General features: G+C 36.3%; 2 protein-coding genes across 11 annotated transcripts; both read left to right on the top strand.

The window, feature by feature from the left end:
* LOC124537334 (protein disabled) lies at positions 1–24,707 on the top strand. Of its 8 annotated transcripts, none has more exons than XM_047114151.1 (19): positions 1–250; positions 1,976–2,077; positions 4,025–4,260; positions 7,716–7,859; positions 9,020–9,169; positions 9,951–10,136; positions 10,984–11,136; positions 11,779–12,351; positions 12,728–12,934; positions 13,959–14,116; positions 14,953–15,046; positions 15,334–16,276; positions 16,495–16,626; positions 17,510–17,621; positions 17,766–18,134; positions 19,626–19,696; positions 19,810–19,891; positions 20,616–21,086; positions 22,110–24,707. In XM_047114151.1, exons 2-19 carry the CDS (start codon positions 2,008–2,010, stop codon positions 22,492–22,494), a joined length of 4,536 nt encoding a protein of 1,511 aa, XP_046970107.1. In that variant the 5' UTR covers positions 1–250; positions 1,976–2,007; the 3' UTR covers positions 22,495–24,707. The 8 variants fall into 8 exon arrangements, with proteins under 8 accessions (XP_046970107.1, XP_046970114.1, XP_046970109.1 ...); XM_047114158.1 differs by having other exon boundaries at positions 11,887–12,351; XM_047114153.1 differs by having other exon boundaries at positions 4,046–4,260.
* Positions 24,708–25,668: 961 nt separating this feature from the next.
* On the top strand, positions 25,669–27,109 carry LOC124537163 (lysM and putative peptidoglycan-binding domain-containing protein 3). Of its 3 annotated transcripts, none has more exons than XM_047113884.1 (3): positions 25,669–25,860; positions 25,923–26,127; positions 26,398–27,109. In XM_047113884.1, exons 1-3 carry the CDS (start codon positions 25,850–25,852, stop codon positions 26,968–26,970), a joined length of 789 nt encoding a protein of 262 aa, XP_046969840.1. In that variant the 5' UTR covers positions 25,669–25,849; the 3' UTR covers positions 26,971–27,109. The 3 variants fall into 3 exon arrangements, with proteins under 3 accessions (XP_046969840.1, XP_046969842.1, XP_046969839.1); XM_047113886.1 differs by having other exon boundaries at positions 25,950–26,127; XM_047113883.1 differs by having other exon boundaries at positions 25,670–25,860; positions 25,927–26,127.
* The last annotated feature ends 176 nt before the right edge of the window (positions 27,110–27,285 follow it).

The raw sequence follows: 27,285 nt of genomic DNA on the forward strand, positions 1-27,285 counted from the left end.
TGAAGATAAAGGAGAAGGACGAATTCTGAGGTTGTTGATCGCACTAAGTTTATATTAAACTTCGCTATATAATTGTATGTAGTTGACTGAGAATTACTGAACGATTTAATAACGCCTTAAAATTAATAAGTTTTCTCTTAATTTGTACACATTTGTAATATATTCGGCAAAACTTATAGACCGTTAAAATATATTCTCCTAACTGGTAAAGGATATAATTGGATCTCAAATACTATGGCTGTAAAATTATGTGAGTAATGTTATGATATTTCTATTATGTTGTAATTATTTTGCTGATGTTATTATTATATATTCTATAAAGTTCCCTCAAAATAAGATATAAAAACTTTGTTTTTAACTACTGTTGCTTACTTAACTTGTATTCATTATATTATAATTAACTTGTTTTTATAAAAAAGATACATAAGGCAATGATCAAATTGAGACCTTGTTCTGTTTTGGTTTATAAGCATCATTTAAATAGCCAAGGTAACATGCATTAGTACCTAAAGACTTGAATATGAATATATTAATTATTTATTGACAATTGTATTTTTGCAATTATTTTCGAATTATAATTTTTTTCTTGTAAACAAACATTTGTTATCAAATTATAACAAAGAACCTAAAGCCCCTTTTTAAAATATTTGAGATTATTAATTAATATTCTTTAAAGACTTATAAAAACTTGTCTTTTTAATTTCAATTATAGTTTAATATTTTATATATAAAATAAAATAAAAATTATATTTGATTGCAATTTGAATTATAAAACCATAACTACAGCTATAAATTTTAATAGCTTTAAAATAATTAAATAAGTCATTGCTTTGCCTATCATCCTTATTTTTTGTATGTAATAATAATAATAAACTTAATATGTGTTTTATATAATAATAAATTAATTTATTTGCATGGGCATGGTATATTTAATAAAAATATCAAAACAATTTAATATTTTATTTATAAGAACCATAACTTGACATATATACAAATTCCGTTATTGATTAAACTTACAAATTGTACAATAAGCTTATAAATATTATTATTAACTTTTTATTGCCAATAATATATTATAATATCACAATAAACAAATTTAAAAGTTATCATTTGTTTAGTCAACAAAAATAAAGATTCTTCAGTGATAAGTTTATCTGACATCTTAAACTTTAGTGTATCTATTAAAAGATTTTTCATTTCCTCTTGCACACATTTTACACACAGATAATACAATAACTTTCATTTATTTATTTTATATTCACTTATATTACATTGTAAATAATAAACACAATTTATAAATCCAGCTAATATTATATAATTCAATGTTAAATACGAATTAATTGACTTTGATTTGTATTTGAATTTTAAATTGCTTAAAAATTGTAAATGTTACTCATAATAAATTCCGTACGAATATAAACGAAAAACAAAGCAATCTATATGTTTATACGTTAGGTGTCATTTAGCGTGAAACAGTTTCGTAACGACGTTCGGCAACAACGCTTATTCCATATAAATTACGTAAAAGTAAAATATATGTCGAGTAGAAATTTCATTGACGGGATCATGAAACTTGTACGAACTGGAGATCGGGGGCGAATATTGATCAAGGGTTGTATTGCGCGTGTGTGCGCGCACCCCTCACACCGACAGGGCGGTGCGCGCGCTAATGTGTGTTGTCCATGTGCCAGCGAGCGAGCCGGGATCCTCCTGTGCCGACCGAGTTTATAATAAACACTAATGCTCTATTTAATGCTTGTATCTGTCGTTATCTATTCAACTTCGAACTAAATGTGACTTTCGCGAGATGTGAACTAATTCGCCGCGACAGCACTCGCGAACTGGCCGCGATGGCACCGTAAAAATCAATAAATCTCCCAGTGGAACTCGTATATTGCATTCTAGTCAGTGACTTTAGAACCAGTGTCACAAATGAGTATATCGCGAGTGAATGCGAAGTGTATTTGCTTTACAGTGCGGCCGAAAGGTCTTTAAGGCGAGTTCCCGATGTTCAATCACAAGTTACCGACTGACTTTCCGATGCAAACCCTCCGTAAGAAAACCAGCCCTTGCAAATGTGAGTTCAGTATTTGCGTGACTCGATAAGCTTTTACACGATTTTTCTAAATTTCAATATCATTGCGTTCATGCGGTGTTTAGATCATAGAGCTAAATGTAAGCGGATACATTAGGGCATCCTCGCTTTGTGCTGTATATTTTGCGTTTTTTTTCGTTGTAACATGCATGGTCCGGCCATGATAACCACTGTACTAACTGTATGTCACCCGAGCTATCGCTAGTCATATCATAATTAGTGACTGATTTTAAACAGAGGGTGTGTTGTGGGCCTGGCGGTGGAGCGGTGGTGCGGCGGGGGGAGTAACTAACTATATTCGGTTTATTCGGAATAATGCAGGTGTGTCATTTCCAGCACCTCTTGCGGCAGTTCGGTGAGTACTGCGATCATATATTGCATTTCACGCTTCACACTAGATGGGTAGATTAGCTATGAATGATTGGTCCCCTCTGCTCCCTACCTTATCTCGTAATGACCTTAATGTGGAAATGTTCGATGAAACCTACCGCATATAGTTATATTATAAAGTCTAAATATAAGTATATATGTTATAATAAGTTTACTTTATATGGTTCATAAGTCGGCATGGTTTGATAAAAGTTTGTTACCTTCAAGACATACCATTCATTCTTATTCAATCAATTAAAAAATATTTGTTTAAGAGAATGTAGTGTTTAGATATTTGCCAGTATTGATATCATCACCATAATAAGTTTTATATAACAATTTATGTTTTATAAATTACGTAAAGTAAATAGGCAAATTATAAATTTAAAAAAGTAATATTGATTTATATTTTGTTAAATTTATATTAAAATACTCGTAATGTTAAAGAGAATAAAAATTTATAAAATTAATCTTGAAAGGCATTACTTAAATTATTCATCCAATATATTTAAACAATTTCAAGTTTGATGATGCCAACACAATCGAAAATTGCTTGAACATTTATAATTAGTGTCAAACCAGGCGTATAATTCAATAATGTGTGTTAAGTGATACTCTTTAAGAAACCCCGTAAAAACGGGTAGTGTTCATGGTATTAACTAACATTGTATAATGCACTCGTTATATGTAGAGCTAATGGATAAAAAGACGTATATACATATATGGTCAATATTTAATTTGCCATTTCACTTTTGTTTACGATACTAACTGTTGTTACGGCAAAATAACATGATTTCCAATAGTAATTTATTAAGACAATTGATATTAAACACATAATTTCTCACAAAATTTCTAAATTCTACCTGATTTAGACATATATTGTTAAGGATTAAAGCATGGATGGATGAGCTTAATCTGATCAAACTAAATTTATTGTAGAATACTTATTAATAATATGTATATCGACATTATATGTTATAACTAAGTATCAGGATAAGGTTCCGGTGTTAAACATATATGCTCAGTCCCAGACTGAAGACTCTAAATTTAAAAACAGGAAATTCAATTACACAGCCAGTGATGCACCGTAAACAGGGACCGAAATAGGACGATGCTCACTCTTGTTTCGCACTCGACCTCATCGTATCGTAACGTTTGAGATGAACCGTCTGAGGCAGAATGGCTGCCCCGAACATAAAATAAGTCGTTAAATTTAATGGCTATTCTGTGCCAACTCTCTCGCAGATACAGTTGTATTATACACAAAGTCCTTTATTATTTCTGAAAATATAATTTTATTATCCTGTCAATATATTCTACATAGTCTGTCATTTTAATCGACAATGATTCACAGAAGGCGTTGGGGTTAATTTAAATCAGTAAATAATCTCCAAGCTGTTTTATAGATATCTGTAACGATATCTGAATCAATCGTTTAGACAAATATTTCAGCGGGCTATGAGTGCTTCCTGTTTGTTTTAACGATAATAATATAATGTTGGTGTTAATAATGCCGAATGTTGTTTTGTCTGAGAACATGCTAACCTTGTTATTCTATAGTCATTTATGAACCTCTCGCAGACAAGAACGAGCCGGGTCGCTTCCTCGGCGAGGGTGTCTCGTTTCGCGCCAAACTTATCGGCGTACTCGAGGTACCGGAAGCGCGAGGTGACAGGATGTGTCAGGAGGCGCTTGCAGATTTAAAGATGGCTATTAGAGCGGCAGGGGAGCACAAACAGAGGATACAGGTCCACGTTGCCATCGATGGACTGCGCCTGCGCGATGATAAGACCGGTGTAAGTTTTTATTTATTTATTTGAAACACCATCGGCATATTCACAAAAAACATTTATGTAATAAAATTACACGGACCAGTTCAGTGTGATACACCACTATAGGCATTTACAGCACTGTTGAATTAAATAAAAAGTAATACACTCTCAAATAATATTGAAAACTTAAGCTAGAACAAATGTAGACAAATACGGCTTAAGACTATAAAAATACATTAAAGGCAATACAAACAAAGTAAAAAGCCCTAATATAATAAGCCCTTCAAAATAAAATTCAAAAATAAAAGCAACATACATACATTATCTATTTCACTTATTTCTCTAAGAAGAAGCTTTTATTTAAGAAGTTTTTGAAGGATCCATTAACAAGATTATTTAACCAGGTTTTGAATTATTTATATATTTTTACTTTAACAAACTATTTTCTTGCTAACGCTGCAAAATAAATTTTGAAATCTTACGAAGTATATGAAGCTGGTCGTATTTCAAGGTAAACTTTTTATCAAACGAGTGAAAGATAGAACCATAAAGGCCAGGGAGGCACGTCTTATGAAACTGCGGTTATTTACAAATACAAGTTGCTAAAAAATCTAGCGTTGACTGACTTGAACTCGACTTAAAATTGAAATAATAACTTGCTCAAATTGCGCTTGAACTTGCTTGCACCTACATATGAATATTTATAGATAAGTGCAATTATTTATTCTTAAACATTCTGCCTTGGTTATTTGTATAAATCACTATATTGCGAAATGTCAACTGAAAAACGGTGTGAAATTTTATGGTTATTAGCTATAGTTAACTCGTATGAACCTTAAGTACAAAACAAGTTATAATTTGAAATTCGGACAGATGGTTTGAACTAAAATACTGAATTCTAATGCATTTATACTTTATAAAAAAATGAATACAAAATTGCTCACTTGATTGATTGTTCTGATGTGATCTCACTAATATTATAAATGCTAAAATTTAGTTGGATAGATGTTTGTCAAATAACACCAGAACGACTGAAAAATTCTGAATGAAATTTTTCTCAGGGATAGATTATTATTGTCTAAAATAAAGCATAGTGTCTATGTGTATTTTTCTCGAAAAATTGGCCTAATACCTGCACTTAGTCCTATCCCCATACGGGGTGAAGCCGTGAGCGGACACTAGACATCAAAATCGATCGACAATACCATTTATCAAGGCAACAACAACAACAGCCTGTAAATTCCCACTGCTGGGCTAAAGGCCTCCTCTCCTTTTTGAGGAGAAGCTTTGGAACTTATTCCACCACGCTGTTCCAATGCGGGTTGGTGGAATACACATGGGGCTGAATTTCTATGAAATTTGTCACATGCAGATTTCCTCACGATGTTTTCCTTCACCGCTGAGCACGAGATGAATTATAAAGACAAATTAAGCACATGAATCAGCGGTGCTTGCCTGGGTTTGAACCCGTAATCATCGGTTAAGATGCACGCGTTCTAACCACTGGGCCATCTCGACTCAAGGCAAACCCCGATATAATCTTGTGTTTACAGATTCTCGCGCGGTTCTTATTTACATGGGCATCTTTACAATAAATATGACGTAACCGCGTGGTTTATCTGAATTGCGCGGCGCCCGTGCGATCTATTTACTACGAAGTACGAAGCCCCAGGAAAACGTTGCATTACGGGCACCGCGCGATTCTGACTTGACAAGGTCATGCGTCAGCAATAGATCGTTTCGCCATTAAATAATTCATTGATGACCTGGAAAGGCCTTCATGGCATCTTCAATTTGAGGTTTATTTTATTAAATTTGGGAAAATCGGTGAACTGGCTCCATCCAATACTGCATAATTCTTATTTCCTTTATTATTTATCTGACTTCATTCTTCAAACGATATGGCGATCACGAAATAATCACTGTCTGAATTAAAAGAAAAATAAGCTGTTTGAGATTACAAACGTGGGTTTGCCATCACGATTCTCGTGTGTCCATACGAGATTTTATATTAACTTTTGTAAAAGGCAAATGGAAAAAAGTTTGTAGCAGAAATAATTCATTAAATAAATTACGAATACTTATTGAGAATATCCTTAATTTTCGGAAGATACTTTGAGATATGACGTCGTAAACTGTCGTATAGTATGAAAGTAACAGAAATGTACTGGAAATAGTCTTTTGTTAAATCGAAAATGCTGCAGAGCTGTATATGACAATCTGTATATATAGAGGGTCATTGCCCTTAACCACAAATAGCGCCAATAAATTTAGTTGCTACTACTATATCTAATCTCTATTGATAAGTATATTTGGTTTGCCAAATTGTACAATTTTTTTTTGATAAACGTTAGATTATATACACTTAACCAAATCTAAAGTATAATCCGACATTGCTTACATCGTCTTACTGAACTTTTTTTGTTTTAAATACCGATGGAGGAGTAAGAAGCCTGCTAAAAATATTGTCATGTTTTTTACATAGATAGATAGAGATAGAAGTCATTTGTATATAGAAGGAATAGAATAGGTCCAAGGATTGATTCCTAGAGCATCTTATTTTAACTGAGAGTCTAAAAGATCTTTTTCCCTTTACTTCGTCCCTTTGAATCATATTGTTCAGGCAAGCAATTTGCTTCATCAAGATCTTATGTATTAAAGGTGCACCAGAATTTCCTAGATTAGCACCAAGTAATTGCCAAACTTTGTGAGAAAAATATACCCAAAAAAAGTCCATACATACGATGACACAATATGAATGTAATGATCACTTTTAGATGTACTTTAGTGATGGTCTCTTTTAAAAATTTTCTGTTAAGATTAACAAGCTAACCGCATGTAGCATATTCAAATGCTATCACTGCGTTATTATTCATTAATTATTTCTTATAAACAAAAAACAAAACCGATCACTAAACCTATAATTGTTATGGAAATTACTATAATATTTAAAAAGAATGTCACACATTAGCTCTGACTCATTAGATTATTGATCATTGTTAAATAAGCCGTGTTATACATACATATATGCATACAAAGGTCAGCTGTTGAAGTATATTACGTAAACTCCTAGATATAATATTAGTTATAGTAAACTCAGTACTTCTGCCTTAGAGTCGAGATGGCCCAGTGGTTAGAACGCGTGCATCTTAACCGATGATTGCGGGTTCAAACCCAGGCAAGCACCGCTGATTCATGTGCTTAATTTGTCTTTATAATTCATCTCGTGCTCAGCGGTGAAAGAAAACATCTTGAGGAAACCTGCATGTGACAAATTTCATAGAAATTCTACCACATGTGTATTCCACCAACCCGCATTGGAACACCGTGGTGGAATATGTTCCAAACCTTCTCCTCAAAGGGAGAGGAGGCCTTTAACCCAGCAGTGGGAATTTACAGGTTGTTGTTGTTGTTGTGTTGTTCTGCCTTTACGATTTGGCCAAACTGTTAAGCGTAAAGTATTCCATTATTAATTCCAGGACTCTTTGTATCATCATCCTGTCCACAAGATATCCTTCATCGCGCAGGACATGACTGACTCTCGTGCGTTCGGCTACATATTCGGATCGCCCGACACCGGTCATCGCTTCTTTGGTATCAAGACTGATAAAGCAGCTAGTCAAGTAAGTTCCGCTTTTATTACTAATCGTTATTCTAAACTGTGGAACGGTTCCAAATAATTAAGAAACAATTCATTTGCGTGTAAATGTAGAAAATGGCTGACGTTTATTACAGCTGCAGTATTTAGTTAAGAGTGAAGAGCCAATTGCTGGTGTAAATGTGAAATAAAAATGTACCGAAGATGTATAACTGCTAATTTCCCAGGTTGCTACTGATCATTTCTTGAGAACAACATAGTAATTCAATTTTCAGACCTCTAGGACCTCTCGAATCCAAAGCTTTATTTTCTACAGCTGAATAAAATATCTGCCAGACCAACGAGACCATTTTTGCCAAATGAGAAAGAATAGATCAAATATTTTTTTCGTATTTCATTGGCTTCCTTTGAAGGAGAAGGTTTTAAAGTTATTCCTCCTATATCTATATATTCCTATTATATCCTCTCACGATACATGCTGGTCTCTTTACGAGGTGTTTCTTGATCACGGCTTATGAGATTTTTCACTATAGGCAACACATTCAAGTTGTATAATACTGTTTACCAGAATTCGAATCCGCAATAGAATTTAAATGTTTGGCAGCAAGACTATCTCGGTATATACTGTTAAAAAATCTATTACAAACTGCTCATATTAATTATATCAAAATAGTTATTTCTTTGGTTGTTTTACTATAAAGTACAATTACGATTTAATAACAGGTATTTGTGACATTAGGTCAACATGTAAAGTCCAAAGTAGTGTGTAACTGCAGGTCCATTTATACTATCAGCTAGGTTTACATTACGAATAGTTGTGATCATATAAATAATCTAATTGATATCCGTCGTTATTATTTATTTATTAATAAATTGCAAATTTCATTGAATTTTTTCTTTGACTGATATTATATCGGTTGTTTCAGTTTGTATAAGATTTGTATACATGTGGGTTTGAAAATAAAATTGGTGTTAGCTGTAAAGCAATTTACACTTTCCCTATGTGTGTGTGTGTGTGTGTCTATGCGAATAAAATATGTCCTGCCATTGCCTTGTTTTATCTGTCAATTTTGACGCCATTGCTCTTTTGGTCTTTAGAAGATGTTTTGATTTAAATGTAGAGCAAAAAAGATTGACTAATATTCTAGGACCGTTATAGGAATATAATTTATTATTAATTCGCAGGTAGTTATAGCAATGAGGGACTTATTTCAAGTAGTATTTGAACTTAAGAAGAAAGAAGTAGAAATGGCAAAGCAGCAACTTGAAGGAAAAAATGTTACCAGTAGTCTCATACGGCATCCCACGAGTACTGTTACAGATACAAAAACTAAGGTAAAAACTTACAAACTAAAAATTATGAATAAAAAAAGAGTGTTACCAGTTTTTAAATTTTTCGAAATATTATAAAGTTTATATTTTGTGTCTTGATTTAATTAGACAGTAAGTAGAGTCTAGTAAATTAATAAAATCATGAAAACTTTGTAATATTTTATTTTGTTTTAAAAAATAATATGCTTCGAATCTCCTTAAATATTGATTATTATAAAAGTTTATTTACAAACAAAACACAACAATCAACACCCATAACACAAATAGTGTTGACAAATCGAACATTCCTTGTCTTTGTTGACATAATTGGAACGCAATATAGAAACGGTTTAGTTTTCTGAGAACATTGCAGAATAAATTGCAAGTGATGAGCGACAAACTAAAATCGAAGTGCTTTAGATGTATATTATCTAATAATAACGTCAAATATGTACGTTTAAATAAAATATCTGATATAGAGGCGTGGGATTACTCGATGAATTGGGATATAAGGGTTAATACAGTAAGTTAACGATACTTTTTTTATAAATGTAGCCAGATTGTCGGAAAATTTTGACCAATGTTATCAATTTATCATAGAAAAGCAATTTTGATATTTTACAATAAATTTTTGTGGGCTAATTTATTAACCCAATAATTAATTGAATTTGATGTAATTTTAAAAATGATATGATTTAAATTTTTCGTACGTAAATGTTCATTACAATTAATAGCCACTAACAGATAGTGACGTTACGAGTTAAAATTAATTTATATGCTACTTATTTTTAATCTGTTTTACCAGATTATACCAATGACTGGGGAGCCTAGTTCTTCTATAACCAAACCCGAAGGGGGGGGAGAGGGAGGAGTCGCAGAATTGGTAGACTTGGAACAAGAGCTGTGCTCGCTGAGAAGAGGGCTCACGCAGGTCGAGGGCCTGACTCCTTCCACTGATCCTTTCGGAGACTCCTTTATTATCCCTGCTCAGGTAAATTGAATAATTGAGAAATGTATAGTAGGACACAAATTAGATGTAGCATCGGAAAATGCAATAGAATGAAATTAAAACCGATTACTGCCGATTTACACAACTAATAGAAATAGCTCCTTATCGTGCCATTCGACGCTATTCGTCGCTATAGATTCACGCGTCAGAGAAAGCAAGTGCATGTAAATCCACGCGTCAAATTAACGAATATATTACGTCATATGATATTATAAGTTATTACGTTTGTGCAAAAATCATATTTGCATGAGAAATAAATATTGATAATTTGGGATAGCGTACTAAATTCGGATGTGATCGGTTTTACGAATTTTGCCGATGCGACATCTAAGTTGTGTCGTAGTACTATACTTCATGATTAATTTTCGTGCTACCTCCTGATTTTTTTTTATATATTTTACAACATCCACAGGCTCGCAGATGCCCGTGCCTTTTTCTACATTCTATTTTAAAAAAATTGGCGTTTTATATTTTATACTAAACATCAGCAGATCTTCGCTGGATTTCATTCGTCTTCTTGGGAGACGTGGCCCGCACTGATATTGCTCTGGTAGAGCTACCTCCTGATTGTTTCACTAGATATAAAAACCCGCACAAAAAATGGAACTCTCTACCAGCAAACGTGTTCCCCTCCTCTTATAGGAGGTGCCTTCAAACGAGGCCTGAAGTGACATCTTGCGACTTGGTGAGGGTGACTAATGCATCACATTCTTAGTGACTGTACTAGTCGTCTTCGCCTTTAGACTCCACTTTCACTTACCATCAGGTGGAGTGGAGTCATGTGCCTACCTGGAACATATAAACAATTGATCCTGTGTGTTTACTGCAGAAGGGGCTGCTGCCCCCGCCCCCCGGCGCGCCCCGCGGCCGTGCCCCCCCGCGCTCGCTGAGCCCGGGCAAGCCCGTGGCCTTCGACCTGTCGTCCGTGGCGGGCGACTTCGAACCCAAGCCCGCCACACTGGTGGATGAGCCGGAGCCACCGGTCAGTACGCGCCCCCCACCCGACCCGACACACGTACACAACACGCAAACGCTTAGACGTTACCCTCAATCGATTTGATTACTTTCGATTTTCTCATTGGTTCTTTCCAGCCTTTAGAATTTTTGTTTAAAGTAATAACGTTTTTTATACGATTTGTCGTGGCGATGACGAAAAGTATCGATATATGGTAACGTTAACAGAACAAGTTAGAAAGTAAACAGTTAAACGCAATACTTTTCTGTTTTGTCTTTTCGAGAATATAAAATAAGATATCTCATGCACGCGAAAGATAAAAAAAAGTATAAGACAAAGCAGTTAGTGTTGCGATGTACTGAGCTACCCTAAACACTGCAAGTTAAGACACTGAAACGATTTATCGCTATGGACAATGGAGCAATGTAGGATGAATACATTTTTTTTTAATATATGTTTCCACATATATTTAAACAATCTTAAACGTAGTACCTTTTTTAAAGAAACTTTAAACTGTGTAATAAAAGCTATATCTCCATTCCATTGATCACCATTGACCATTTCCATATGAGCTCTGTTGTAAGGATTGCTAGTTCAGCCGCAGGTAACTCACGCCCGCTAGCGTAGCGCTCCCGGAGCCGGCGCCAGCTTGTAATGTCGCTGTTGCAGGTGCACTCGCAGGCCGCGCCCGCCTCCGCCTACGACGTGTTCACGGAGCTAGACCCGCTCGGCACCGGCCGGAGTAAACCTTACGTTGACAAAAAACTCTTCTTTCAGGAGCTCAAAAACCCACCCAAGAAAGTGCTCAAAGACCTCGTACCGCCGACGCATTCCCTCCTATCCGATATCTTGCCGGGCCCGAGCGAGGCGCGCGCGGAGGCCTACGGGCCGCCCACGGCCCTGAGCTCCCTGTCCCGGCACTCCGGCGGGACGGTCGCGATCGCTAAGCCGCCCCGGCCGACATTCTCGTCCGACTTTTTCGCGTCCGATCCGTTCGCGGAGACCGACCCGTTCGACAACACCGACCCCTTCTCCGACACCTTCAGGGACGACCCCTTCACGAGCGTGCAGGACTTCCCGAAACTCTCCTCGCTGAGGACCGAGGAGCCGAAGAGCGAGCTCAGTAAGGAATTGGTACAGGATAAGCTGGAGCCGGAGGCGGCCCGGAACGTGTTCAATGGCCCGCTGCAGGTGTCGCTGCCGCCCGAGCCGGCGCCCAGGTCGCCGCGCCTGCCGCGACAGGTACCCGACACATGTCCGCACCACTCGCACACCAAAACCCACTTACTTTCATTTTCATTACTTCTTATACTTTAAATATAAATATAAATATAAATAAATATGAGACAACATCACATACGTTACTCTGATCCCAATGTAAGTATCTGAAGCACTCGTGTTATGGAAATCCGAAGTAACGACGGAACCACAAACACCCAGACCCAAGACAACATAGAAAACTAATGGTAATCCACATCGACTCGGCCGGGAATCGAACCCGGGACCTCAGAGTGGCGTACCCATGAAAACCGGTGTACACACCACTCGACCATGGAGGTCGTCAAAATACTTTACCAAATATTGGCCGCTCACTTATGGCTCAACGTCCTATCGACAGAACACGAACACGAGTACCATCAGGCAGCGTCCCCACGCCAGCTCCAAGCTGAACTCGGAGAGCGCGTCCCCCCCTCCCCCCCTGCCCCCCAAGAAGATTGCCGACCTCAGCCTCATCCCGCCGCCGCGACCCCCGCACGACCACGAAGATATGGAAGAGTCGGAAACGCCCCCCTTGCCTAAACCTGCCCGAAAGAAGGAGCCGTTGGTAAGAATTATTGTTTAACTATAAACTACTATGTCAACTATGTATCTACAAGCTTTGTATGCTTATTATGACAGTGTGAAATTTCGTTTCGTTTTTGAGGACTTAAATTTATCCACTGGAAGAATAACTATAGTAAGTCAATACTAGTATAATAGTATAATTAAAACAAAAATGAAACATTTAAAACGTTGGATAAATAGCAAAATAGTCAATAATATGGTAGGTAGTATTCTGCACGTCCAAAAAAATGAATGTAGTAAAGAAATGCATGCAATGAAAAATGAAATGTTGAATAAAAATTTAATCTGAAATTGAATTCTATGTAACCCAATGATATTTTAATAAACAGATATGTTATATCCATACTAAACAACAGAAAAAAGTGTGCCGCGCCGGGGACCGTTTATTTTACATTTCGTAAAAGGGATAACTAGATGTTTTAATTACGTAAAACGTATTACTACATAATTATGATGTATTATAACGTATTACTGGCATAATTATGATGAAAACTACTAAAGGCAAACGTCCCAATTAGGACGTTTTTTAGTCTTCACTTTTTGCGCGTTAATGACATATCTGTTTATTAGAACATCATTGATGTAACCTATATAGGGCGCTTTGAACTTTTCTTTCGAATAGCGAGTAGCAGGCATTCGTTATGAGGCAATGTCAAGGATTATGCACAAGGGACATAACATCTTAGTTCCCAAGGTTGGTGGCACTTTGACGATGTAAGGAATAGTATATTTATTAATATTTATGCATATAATAAGAATTAACAACATTAAATGCTTAAATATATATATACAAATATGAACTAAAACTAGTTACTGTATAAATCTTGACCGCGTGGAATGGTGGCAAGAATGCTAGCAGCATTTCCCCGTTGAATCGGGGAATAGTTAATAATTCTTACAGCGTTACTATGGGCGATGGTGACCACTTACCATCAGGTGGCCCATATGCTCGTCCGCCAACCTATACCATAAAAAAAAAAAAAAAAGTGTCGATATGGTCTCAGGCGGACCGCAGCATGAAGCCGCGCCAGTCGTCGCTGGCCACGAACAGCAGCGAGGACGAGTACCTGACGCCGGCGCCGCCCCCCCTCCCCGCCGCCAAGCGCTTCGACATCACGCTGAGCCAGCTGCTCACGCTCACCATGGACGACCTAGCCGCCAGGTCATAGACATACCGCAAATAAATATATATACGACCTTTACCTTTCTTTAAAACTATATACAAACCTTGGTGGGAAGGTTTTGTGATATCTTCCACCCAGCAATACCAGTGTTACAGGCGCCGCCAGGTCATAAACATACCGCAAATAAATATATATACGACCTTCACCTTTTTTTTAAAACTATATACAAACCTTGGTGGGAAGGTTTTGTGATATCTACCCAGCAATACCAGTATAAGCACAAGCACATAAACATACCACAAATCAATATATGGTTTGCGACCTTCAACTTTCTTTAAAACTATATACAAACCTTGGTGGGAAGGTTTTGTGATATCTCTCAGCAATACCAGTGTAAGCACAAGCACGAGTGACACATTATCTCAGTGCCCAAGGTGGGTAGTGTATTGGCGATGATATGAATGCTTAATTTTTTTTTTTTATTTTACTTGACAGATGTTGATTCTGAACTTGGAAATATCACTTTATGACATTTTATATAGCACGTCAAATGTAAGTTGGCGTGTGGCAAAAACATGTACTATTTTTTTTTGTTCATTTAGTATCTTATTTGTTTTATTTACCCTTATTAAGAAAACTTATCCAAAACTATTAAAAATGAGACGTAGAGAATTATTTTCTAGGGAGATATTGGTAAAATAAACAAAAAAGTGCCTTAACAAAGGTGTAGCAGGTGCTGCCACAGGAACGCCAACTTATACTTGACAGTCTATATTATTTTTTTGACAGCCTCAGTCTCATAGTTTAACGACAGCTAAACTAAATATGTATATATTTTTATGAAAAATAAATTGTAATTGTGATTTAAACACAGACTCCGCGTACCGGCTGCCACGCTATCCTCAATGACTCTACCTCAACTCACGGACTACCTCAGATCGTACGTGGCGACAGAAAACGAGAAAGCGGTGCGTTATACTTTTGCAATATCAGTGACAGTATTATCATACATCTCTAATTTATAGTTGTTAAATACAATCTTATATTATTAATAAATTATTTTTGTGTTTTGATTACAAATGTTTTCATGCATAATATAACCTTCTTTTAATTGTGAAAACACACTTATACTGAATCTGTTATCTTAATATAAATTTTGTGTAATGAAATAAAATGTTAGTAGCACTAATTTTGTAATAATAACAGATATGGTCATAGCTTTTAAAGTGTCTTGTAATATTGATTATGTTTTCAGCACGTACATATGGAGCCGGCCATCCGACAAGAAAAGGAAAGAATAACGCCAATGATTCCTGAAATATCTGCAACATCTGTAGTAACAGAAAAACCCGCCGCTAAAGCGCCTGTCACTACAGAGTTCAAACCCCAGTTTGAAGACAATTTCGCTCCGACTGAAACAGCAGATGGTTTTGTAGCCAATTTCGATGATTTTGACCAAAAAGCAAATCCCACTTACGACAAATATGCAGCATTTAGAGAGATACAAGAGCAGGAATTGAAAGCGAAGTCGATATTAGATCCAATCGCATCAGAAGTAAAACAAGAGGACGACAAAGAGTTATCGTCGATAGCCGACTTGATAAAAACAGAAGAACACAAAGTTGAGGAGAGGAAAGAACTAGACAAGAGTCCTTTGAAGAGCTTAGACGAACTCACGATAGATTCATTCAACATGTTTAGGAATTCTGTCAGTCCAAAACCTATCGATGCGAAAATCGAAGACATAAAGACCGTTATGAAGAATTTGCAAATAGAAAAAGCTAGACGTAGCGTCTCCCCGCGCGATAACGGTGTAACAGAGGCCAAGTCCGACGACAACAACGACAGATACGCTGCTTTGCGCGAAATAACGATCATCGAACCGCCCGACGAATTCGAATCAATACCGCCCGAAGCGCCCAAGGAACGCAAGAAGTCGGATGAGAAATCGGACGGTTTTGATAATTCAGACTTCTTCGATTGTATCGATAATAGTTCCCTGTCGTTTAATGTTGAGGATGCGTTCAGAAAGAGCCCAGGAGTTAAAGACAAGGAAGAGGATAAGAAAGTGGAGGAAAAGAAAGAGACGCCGATAGAAGTAATGCCGCCGCCGCCGGTGCGAGATCTCCAACCGCCGACGCGACTGTCCGCGGGGTCCATCAGTGATGTGAATAGCGGCTCGTCTCCAGATACTAAAGGTACGAAATTTAAAAAAAAATATTTGACTTCTGAATTCCAATATGTAACCTCAATTTTCCATACTTCACAGAAGCAATATAATTTGATGCAAAATATATGCAAATTAAGTATATTTATTGGTTTTTTTATTATGACAGATAACAACACGCTTCAAACTCTCTGTGTCTGAAGGAATGTCAGTTTCTCACAATATGTTGACTAATATCATCTTCGTCAGAGCGATGCCTCCCCCCCGTGATGTCGGTGGGGGGCCTCACGCGCCTGGGCTGGGGCGAGGGTTGGTCCTCCGACTCGCGCGACTCGGAGCCGCGAACCCGGCGGCGGCGGACGCACAACAGGGGACTGTCCGGTACATACACTCACTATACATTCCTTCTTGGACTGGTGACCCCTACACATATGAATATTATTAAAAACAAGTATTTATAGTAAATTGGACACTTTTATGAACATTTATTGTGAGTATTATTATATTCGTATTAAAAGTTAACAAACTACGGGTGGCATATTTGTGTCCCATGTAAGCGCAACAACAGCCTGTAAATTCCCACTACTGGGCTAAAGGCCTCCTCTCGCTTTGAGGAGAAGGTTTGGAACATATTCCACGCTGTTCCAATGCGGGTTGGTGGAATACACATGTGGCAGAATTTCTATGAAATTTGTCACATGCAGGTTTCCTCACGATGTTTTCCTTCACCGCTGAGCACGAGATTTTTTTATTTTTTTTTCTTTATTTTATTTAGGGACTTTTATACTAATATACATGCCAGCCCCATCGTAACCTAATTACATTAATTCTAATATATATTTAATCTATAAATAAACTAATCAAATGTGAGAGCACGAGATGAATTATAAAGACAAATTAAGCACATGAATCAGCGGTGCTTGCCTGGGTTTGAACCCGTAATCATCGGTTAAGATGCACGCGTTCTAACCACTGGGCCATTTCGTGCTGATTAATAGTAAATTGGACACTTTTGTGAACATTTATTGTGAGCATTATTATATTCGTATTAAATGTTAACAAAACTACGGGTGGCATATTTGTTTCCCATGTAAGCTCAAAAATAGCAAATGCCACACATGTACTACGATATACCTTGTGAAGTTAGCTATAATCAGCCATGTTGAATGATCCTGAGAATGGTTGGCGGGGCTGAGTTTGTCTTAAAACCTGGAAGGCAAAGTTGTTTATCCCGCATCCTGTAGTGAGTGTGGTGTGTCCGCAGTGCAAACGTCGTCGTCGTCGCGCGACGTGTCCCCGTGGGACGAGGAGCCGCCGCGCCGCGCCGCGCGCCGCGAGCGGGAGTCGCGGGAGTCCCGGGAGTCGCGGGAGTCGCGGTCAGTGCAGACTCTTGTATTATATTTATTCCAAACTTTTTATAATAATTTCTTTCTAGCGACCGATTACTAAAATGCGCCCAAAATAATTTAATCTTGCTCTTTTTTAAATATAGTATTTCATAAGTGACTATGTATTTTCAGACACAATTCATCCGGTTCTAGAGAATGTCTAGACTCAGGCAGTGGTAGAGAAAAGGAGAAGCCGAGGGATAAGCGGGGCAGCAGGGATATCGATCTGAATAGAGACGGTAGAGAATCAGCCAGGGATAGAAGGGACTCCGGGAGCGGGAGAGACAGGCGTGACGTCAGCAAGGAGAGAGATCACAGGGACCACAGGGAGAGAGACAGGCGCGATCGGAGAAGTAGAGAAAGAGAGAAGGATACGTGGAGTAGAGAGAGGAATTACAGTAGGGAGAGAGATTACAGAGACTCGCGGAGCAGAGAGCGCTCGAAAGATTACAGGGACATGGACCGGCACCGGAAACCGATACATTCATACGACGAGGAAGAGTGAGTATAAAAACAACACTGTATTATGTAACTGACCTTTGTTCTAACTGAAATTACGTTATAAGTACTGGAACAGAAGACATCAGTTTGTACATCGACCAGAAGCCTAATAGTTAGGGAGGCGAATAGGGGAATTTTCGGCAATCAAAAATCAAAATCAAAATAAACTTTATTCAAGTAGGCTTTTATAAGCACTTTTGAATCGTCATTTTCCAATTAAGTGAAGCTACCGCAATACTCGAGCGTGGTAGTTTAAGATATGAGAGATACCTTAGACCTAATAGAACAACCTTGTAAAGTATTTAGCTCTATATGTAGTGACGCGCGCCTAGGATAGACGATCAGATTAGTAAAGAAAATCGATAGTCTGAAATACTCGAGCGCCTCAGATTAAGATATTGGGGATGGATTTCAGTGTTTTAAGACTGAATTTAACTAATCTGACTACAAGTCCGCCGAGTTACAGGGTCGAGAACTTGTAAAAAAAATGTTAATCCGGCAATCTCGAGCGCGATATTTTTATTTTATATTTTTGAAGAAAGAATCTTAAACTTACTAAAAATACAAAATCTGCCGGTTTCCGCATGACCGGACGTGTGGAGGAGCCATTTCACGCGCTCGCAGTCGCAGTCGCGGACGATACATTTTACAAAAAAAAAGTTTAAATAAACAAATAAGTTAATTTTATTTTACACAAAAAAGGTCTCAATATGAAAGTTCCAGTGAAGAAGAAGAAGATGATGAATTGTATTGAGCAAAAATGCAAAGATCATACATAACAATACAATTATAATACAATTTTTACATTTCATCTCTATTTACGTTTGTTGTATCTATCGCCTTATGGTCATTCTTAAATTCTCCTTTTTATCAAGGAGAAAGAAGGAAAAAAGAAACCAAAACACCTTTTTCGGTCAGACTAAAAGAACTCACCAACATTTTTGTCAGATTAAAAAAAATATGCTTTCAGGATACCGAGATAATTCTACCCTATCAAAACCTGACTCGCTCGAGTATTTAAAAAAAAAAATTATTGCATTTTCAAAAATTCATCCTAACTTATCGTCACGCCGAAATCGTCAGTTTTTTTTAAAGGGAGCTTGGGACCTACTTAACACTTCCGAAAATCAGACGCGTTCGACTAAATTTTTTTTTTTTTTGCATTTTTGACTACTTTATATGCCTACACCCACCAAGCAAATTAGTATACCGTTATTATCAGAGGCACTTGGGGCATATATAGTACGAATATCTGACGCGCTCGAGAATGCCCAATTTTTTTTAACATTTTTGAAAAACTGTACACGCCAAACCCACCTCTAAAATGGTTTTTATAAATAGAAATAATTTTATCTTTCGATTTTGATAGGTCTCGACGGCGCCGTTGAATTACGCCATTTAGCTAGCTCGCCTCCCTAACTATAATCATTCCTTTAAGAAACTATAAAATGTTTCGGAAGCTTAAATATAAATATATAGATCTGATTACAGCTACAGTGATGGCGGCTCTGGAAGGTCTTCTCCCCGCGACCGGTGGCCCGAACAACGCTGGAGAAGAGATGGTGTGTACTAAATATAATGTATACATACACGGACTGCAATTATGGCTATATATATAACTTTTTATATCTTATACAAAATTATCTTGTACTATAATTCATGATTTTTATTTCAGAGAGAAATTACGGTTCCCTAGGATGGCGGGAAACCCGGCGGAGAAATGAATTAAGACAGAGCGAAGATCCAAACGAAAGAAGGTAAGAATTAAATTAATGAATTAAAAACTTTTTCGTTGTAACCTCTATGGTTGTAAAATATACGATAGACTGTTCTTCCAAGTGAATTATTTTTTCGTGTCTATTTATAGTCCTATAAGAGAATAAGAGTAAAGAAACAAAGATCACATTATAAAGAACCAATTTTTATTACTGTAAAATTTAAACAATACTTAACACCCAAAGGATAAAATTTGTATCATTGCAGGATCATTTATCCATTCGATATATATTATGTAAGTCGTTCATTTCATAATTACATTAAATATAAATGTCGAGATGATTTGTTAAATAACGTATTGTTTTATCCTTTCCAAGGTCAAATCAATGATGACAGAAAGATATGAAATAGTGTTTATAAACAACCGCTTATTGTATAGGAATTTTCAATAAAACATAAAACAGTGTTCCATGAATCAATCGATAGTTGACGATGAAATAATCTTTAATTCTAGTGAGCATCCATTTTTATCGATAAACGGATCAGTATATAATATTGGGTGGGTGATTTAATATAATGGGAATACAGCTATAAGAAATGTATATAACTTATATAAAACATATGTATATGAATCAGTTTTAATAGCCGATGGTATACTTTGATCCCTGAAATAATTACTAATTCACAAATTTTCATTTTATGATATTGCAGCTATTATATATAGTATGGTGCAAAATATTGCAATTATTATTATTTTACTTTCAGATATGGATCTACATTAGGCTGGCCGGGTCGTCGCTCCACAACTATAGCTTCTAGGCGGGAAGTCGAACGAGAAATGCGGGACACTAGGGAAATCGCCCGGGATTCACGTGACGCTCGGGATTCCGGTCGAGATTCGGGGAGAGATTCGAGGGATCCGCGGGACTCGGGCAGAGACTCTCGAGATGCACGGGATTCCGGTCGGGACTCGGGAAGGGATTCGCGCGATCCGCGGGACTCGGGGCGCGAGTCCGGTCGAGATTCCAGAGACACGAGGGATTCGGTCCGGGACGCCCGGGATCCGAGGAGGCGGCGACGTGAGGAGCCTCGGACAAGACCGCGGGATTATCGGTTTTCGAACGACTTTTCCCCGCGGGAGAGGGAGCACACGTCGCCCTTCGATAACGATTTCCAAGACACGCCCACACCGACTACAAAGAAACGAGCGCCTTACTCTTGTCTAGAGGGAACGAGGTAACACTATATTTTGCCGTATGTCGAGATGGCCCAGTGGTTAGAACGCGTGCATCTTAACCGATGATTGCGGGTTCAAACCCAGGCAAGCACCGCTGTTTCATGTGCTTAATTTGTGTTTATAATTCATCTCGTACTCGGCGGTGAAGGAAAACATCGTGGGGAAACCTGCATGTGACAAATTTCATAGAAATTCTGCCACATGTGTATTCCACCTAACCGCATTGCAACAGCGTGGTGGAATATGTTCCAAACCTTCTCCTCAAAGGGAGAGGAGGCCTTTAGCCCAGCAGTGGGAATTTACAGGCTGTTGTTGTGCCGTATTGAATTTCAAGCCAATAGTCATGTTCAAATCCAGATTTAATTTGAAACGATATGAAAAATTACGAATATCAAATATTTAATCGCTTAAAGCAAGCTTTATATTTTTTTTAGGGAACCAGTTACCGGCAGATATTGTATGAATTGATTCTATACTTTGATGGAAAATATGTAACTTATCATAATATTTTACTAATACAGAATATTTTTAACATTTTAGTATCCGATGTATAATTATTACTCTTTAATTCATTCCTAAAATAATCTTGTGGTCAAATTAACTCCAAGACTTTTCCTTATAAATCAGGCTAATCCCAACAGTTGTAAATTAAAGGGTATAGTACGACACAAGTTAGATGTAGCATCGGAAAATGCAATGGAATGAAAATAAAACCGATTAATGCCGATTTACACAACCAATAGAAATAGCTCCCTATCTCGCCATTCGACGCTATTCGTCGCTATAAATTCTCGCGTCAGAGAAAGCAAGTGTATGTAAATCGACGCGTCAAATTGACGAATATATTAGGTCATATGATATTACAAGTTATTACGTTTGTGCAAAGATCACATTCGCATGAGAAATAAATATTGATAATTTGGGATGGCGTACTCAATTCGGATGTGATCGGTTTTACGAAATTTGCCGATGCTACATCTAAGTTGTGTCACACCATACCTATATAATATTGGCTATTTCAGATTCGGCTTTGAGATGGAAGACTCGACGGCGTCCCCGCTGTCGGGCAGCTCGGCCCGAGCGCGCGACGGGGACTCCCCCGCGACACGGTTCCGGTTCGACTCGGACTCGCTGTCACCTCGCTCCATGTTCGAAGATGACTTCACGACCATTTCGACCCCCCGAGGCCGGACCGCCTCCATCGCCGAGGAGGACGAGGGCGACCTGCCCCCTCTGAGGGCGAAGCCTCAACAGCACAGGGACATTAAGAAATCGGATTCCGTCAACATATTCACGCGGGAGTCGGACCCGTTCGAGGGAGACGCGTTCTTTGCGTGCACGGGCTCCGACCGCGTGGCGCGCCGCGAGAACTGGCCCGGGGACTTCCAGGGCTTCGACAACGCGTGAGGCCCCCGCGCCCCGGGGACAGGTTCGCTTTTCTAAAGTCCATTCGATTAAAAATTAAAAGTAAAAAAGTAACAGCCTGTTTCCCACTGCTGAGATAAGGCCTCCTCTTCCATTAAGGAGAGGGTTTGGAACGTATTCCACCACGCTGTTCAAATGCGGGTTGGTGGAATGCACATGTGGCAGAATTTCGATGAAATTAGACACATGCAGGTTTCCTCGCGATGTTTTCCTTCACCGCCGAGCATGAGATGAATTATATACACAATTAAGCACATACATATAGTCGTGCTTGCCTGGGTTTGAACCCGCAATCATCGGTTAAGATGCACGCGTTCTAACCACTGGGCCATCTCAGCTCTCTAAAAATTAATCATTGAGTAATCGGAAAAGTACCCGAAGCTTCTTGTTTTAATATAGCGAAACGGTTTGGTTTTATATATAATTCAGTCAAATTAATTAAGAATTGAACTCACTGTATATGCGCTCTGCTTGCCCCAGTACGATTACTGAGTATGTCGGTAAGTATGTTTATTTTCGTGATCAACGATTTGAACCACTTCAGTTGGAGAAAACAAGAAACGTCTAATTGTTTACAATATTGTCGAGTTGTTAGTTTCGTTAAGCGCCACGAAACGGCGATTGAACAATGAATCCTACGCTAATCAAATTAGAATGTAATATTAAGGATCTCATATTTATTAATACATAATAAATTATACATTAAGCAGCAAGTAAACTATCATCTCTCATCTTTAATTAGTATATAAACCCTATTTATTACTAAATGTACAATAATAAGGTCATATAAAAACCTTAGTGTTACGTTTTTATAAGGTATGTATAAATTTGGACCCTTATCAAGTTTGTATATGCCTTTAGACAACCTGTGATATGTATAAGCAACGCCCAAGCTGATTCTTTTCTTAACGCTTGTTAGTCATTTTTCATCGAGTCGGTCCATTTAACATAAGCAAATTTTACTCAAAGCATTAGAAAACTGATATTAAAAATCAGTATAAACCAAATATTTAAATAAATACTATTTTTTGGTTAAAAATAAAAGACAAATTAAAATGCAGCTAGATATCGACAGTTACCAATAGGTATTAATAGTTTACGATTTTTTTACATCATTATACATTTGTGTATTATTATGTTCACTATCAAAATTATACCTTTAATCGCGGTAATGTATTTGAAGCACTATTAAATATCGTTCTGGGCACAAACATTTTGAATTTCGTTGATTGGTATTGTAAATATTTTGCTACGAACTGATAATTTTGAAGCACTTTGTAAATAAAAGTTTAATTATTTACCGCGTTAGTGCAATCACAATCACTTAGTCCATAATGTTGTATTCGTATTGTTATGTCGATTTAATTCAGCATTTATTACGTAACGGCTTTCGAGGCAAAATAGCGAAAAAATTGCTAGAAATTTATTGCACCCTATGTAATTTATCAAAAAATATTTATATTCATTGAATTAACATTATGTAATCCATACTGTTAAAATAATTGAAACCATTTGTTGATATCGTAATTCTCTATAAATATTTATAAATGTTTTTTTTTTTACTTTAGTCATTCTTCTAAAATCAGATTTATTTCATAACAATTTTTATATGACTTCAAATGAAATGGGATTTATGTTTTTTTTTTTAAACAGTGGTGTAAGTAATACTGAAATAAACCAATTTATTATTGACTGTATTCCATTTTTAAATACTGACTTGTTCTAATACTTTTATTTTATTTTATAAATAATATTAATATTGACTTAGAATAAACACTCCATAATTCTTTTGCTTTATTTCTGTGATAATGTAACCTTTATTTAGGTAATAAAATCTAAGTTAAATGTACCTACTTTATTAAGTTCTTTATTTGTAAATTTGATATTTATGAAAGGGCTGATATTATGTACAATTATGTAGTTTCCACAATCTTATACATAATATATATTTAAATGTTTTTAATAATAACTTTTTTTTATCTATGTAATTTGTCATACATTCAACTTTTCATAAAATTAACAAATTGAAAAAAAAGTTTGTCAAATGTTTTGTATTCAGGAATTTTGTACATAATATAGTTAGAAGTAAATTAATGATGTGCAATTATTCACTCCATTCAAAACACCGTACCGAAGTGATTTTTGTTTGATACCAGTTGTGTAAAATACTTAAAGTTAATAAAACTGTAACGATGCTCATTTGTTTCATTCATCAATGATCAAGTCATTTAAATAAAAAAAAACATGCTTTGGCAATACTATTTATTTTATGCCAATAATTTTATTCTGCTTTTCACTTTAATATGCAATAACAATTTAACAACCTGATAGTATTACAAGACGGTATGACTATAAGTCGCCCTGGAATTACATGTATTTTAGAAGTAATACTGCAAATACCTATACACCGGCTCTCAGATTTGGTTAGGCTGGTGGATTGGGAAGTTTGTGGTCCCTTGATCTCGATAGTCGTTTAGTCCACCTACGTTATGGTTCGTTTTTAGAGAGTGTCGGTGATCTAAATAGAATAGTCCAACTCCTTTAACAGCCTTCAATACATAAAGAATGGGTGTCTCCAATAATATGCATATATTTTTAATAAATATGTTTCAAAATAACATAACACAACAAGATGCATAATTGCCATTTTTTTTAAAGAGATGACGCATACATTTCTTGATGTTTTACAGAAATAAGCTCTTTAATTTATAGTAACTTTTTGCTGGCATATATTCTTGCTTATTTAAGCTCTATTTTGCTATGATTTTCATTGTTCGCTTTATTTACATCTCACCCATGAAACCTAATATTTCCTCAGTAATCGATCAAAAATTTTATCTTTTTTATTTTGTTTTAGATAAATGATGCTTTTTCTGTCGCGAAACTGTACTGACGAGGATAATTGTGATAAAATTAAATAATAGTATCGGGATGTTTTCGTGAATTTTATTCTCTTTAAAGATAAAAATTATATATTCATTTTCTCTAGATAACGAATAATAAATACGACAACAGCATAATATCGTATGGTATATTTTATTTTAATTATGTTAGGATTACGTAGTCCTTGATTTTTTTTTACTTAATCTACAACATTTATACTGTCTACGTTATTTTAATGTTGTAGGTTTTTATTTTTAATCTGTGTAAAATACCAATGTGGCAAATCGAAAGCAAAACGTCAAAATTCTTTGTCAATAGAATAATAATGATATCAACAGCTGTTTTTGTATTTTTTTATTTATTGAATACGTGGTAAATATTCAATTTTAAGGTAGAATAGTATTATTTAAACAGGTCATGAGAGATTGTATTAGTTTTAGTGTTGTATTTAAAAATGAAACAAAGGTGAGGTCTAATATTACGTGAAACGCGTAGTAAAACTAGAATAGCATAATGTTTAGTTAAAGGCAGTTCTCATTAATAATGTTATCCAGAACGCGATTGACACACAACGGGGATGACCTGATCTCCAATATGAACGGTGTAAGAGATGACAAGGAATTTCAAAGCGAGATTCAATTATACAGGATAAAGCCCCAGGATCATTTCATCGAGGCCCAAGTTCAAGAAGGCGATACACTACAGGCCATCGCGCTACGATTTCATTGTTCTGTAAGACATACTCATTCATGATTATAATTACCTTTTGATACACTATTACTTATATGATATTAATAATCACAATTATCTTATCATATTAAACAAGTTATTTGGAATAATTTTAATGAGTTATTTTAATATTATTTATATTATATTTTAATATTTTTATGGGTCTTTTAAAATTGTTAATCTAATAAAATGTGTTCATTAATTACTTATATGTGTTTCAACTGAATACATGTTAATACATACATTCATTTTATTAATAAAATTAATCCTTAGATTTCAGAATTAAAAAGGATTAACCAAATACATAAAGACAATGAAATATTTGCAAGAAGGACAATCAAAGTTCCTGTTACACCTTATTCAGTACTCACAGAAATGATTCCTGCACCGCAGCCTCAACCACCTTTGCCTTCAACATCTAATCAAGTATCTACCAGCCTCAGTATGCATAATATGCTTTACCAACCTGTAGAAAACAATTCACCCCAGAAACATAACAATAATATTCAAAATGGCATTGAAACAAAGGAAGCTGACTTTGCAATTGATTGCAACACTGTTGTTATGAATAGTTCTCTGGCCCCATCTGTCACTCCATATACAGATACGGAACAGAATGAGTCTATATCAGAAGATACCCAGCTCTTGCCCAGTAAGACTAAGGTACCTGTCGAAGCTGTGGTAGTGAAAGAATTGACGTCTCATGGTGCAGACTTTGGGTTGAAGTGGTATCATCTTGTTTGCTGCTTACTTATTCTTGGTGTTCTGACACCACTATTATACATCATGTTTTATCTAGACAAACATGAACATTCAGACATACCACCGTTGCATCCAACAAGATGAAGTATTGGTAGGTTTGATCTGATCATAAAGCTTTAAGTTTCGGCGTAATTTTGATACATATTTTTAAAAACGTGTATTATATATTTTTCATAAATTTAAGGGGACATAATGTGATTCTTAAATATAGTTATAATGTAAGCATCATTTGTTTATTTTCATCCTTTTATAATTAATAAATGTTATTGTCGACTATCTATAATATTTCAAATATGTTCTTATATGTTAAAATCTATTTTTGAAACAAATGGAAACTATTTGCTTCTCAACATAAAAAATGTTGAGACAAATGATTTGTTATTATTTTATATTGCCTAA

Source organism: Vanessa cardui, chromosome 18, assembly GCF_905220365.1.
Source record: "Vanessa cardui chromosome 18, ilVanCard2.1, whole genome shotgun sequence".
NCBI classification, from domain to species: Eukaryota; Metazoa; Arthropoda; class Insecta; order Lepidoptera; family Nymphalidae; genus Vanessa; species Vanessa cardui.

Excerpts from the sequence above, each read along its gene's own strand:
- LOC124537163 (XM_047113883.1), top strand. The coding sequence starts at position 25,813 with ATGAGAGATTGTATTAGTTTTAGTGTTGTATTTAAAAATGAAACAAAG. Across the intron at positions 25,861-25,926 it reads TATTTAAAAATGAAACAAAG|TTCTCATTAATAATGTTATC; the intron begins GTGAGGTCTAAT and ends AGTTAAAGGCAG. Across the intron at positions 26,128-26,397 it reads CGCTACGATTTCATTGTTCT|ATTTCAGAATTAAAAAGGAT; the intron begins GTAAGACATACT and ends ATTAATCCTTAG.
- LOC124537334 (XM_047114151.1), top strand. The coding sequence starts at position 2,008 with ATGTTCAATCACAAGTTACCGACTGACTTTCCGATGCAAACCCTCCGT. Across the intron at positions 12,352-12,727 it reads CGCCGCGCCTGCCGCGACAG|AACACGAACACGAGTACCAT; the intron begins GTACCCGACACA and ends TCCTATCGACAG. Across the intron at positions 12,935-13,958 it reads CCCGAAAGAAGGAGCCGTTG|GCGGACCGCAGCATGAAGCC; the intron begins GTAAGAATTATT and ends ATATGGTCTCAG.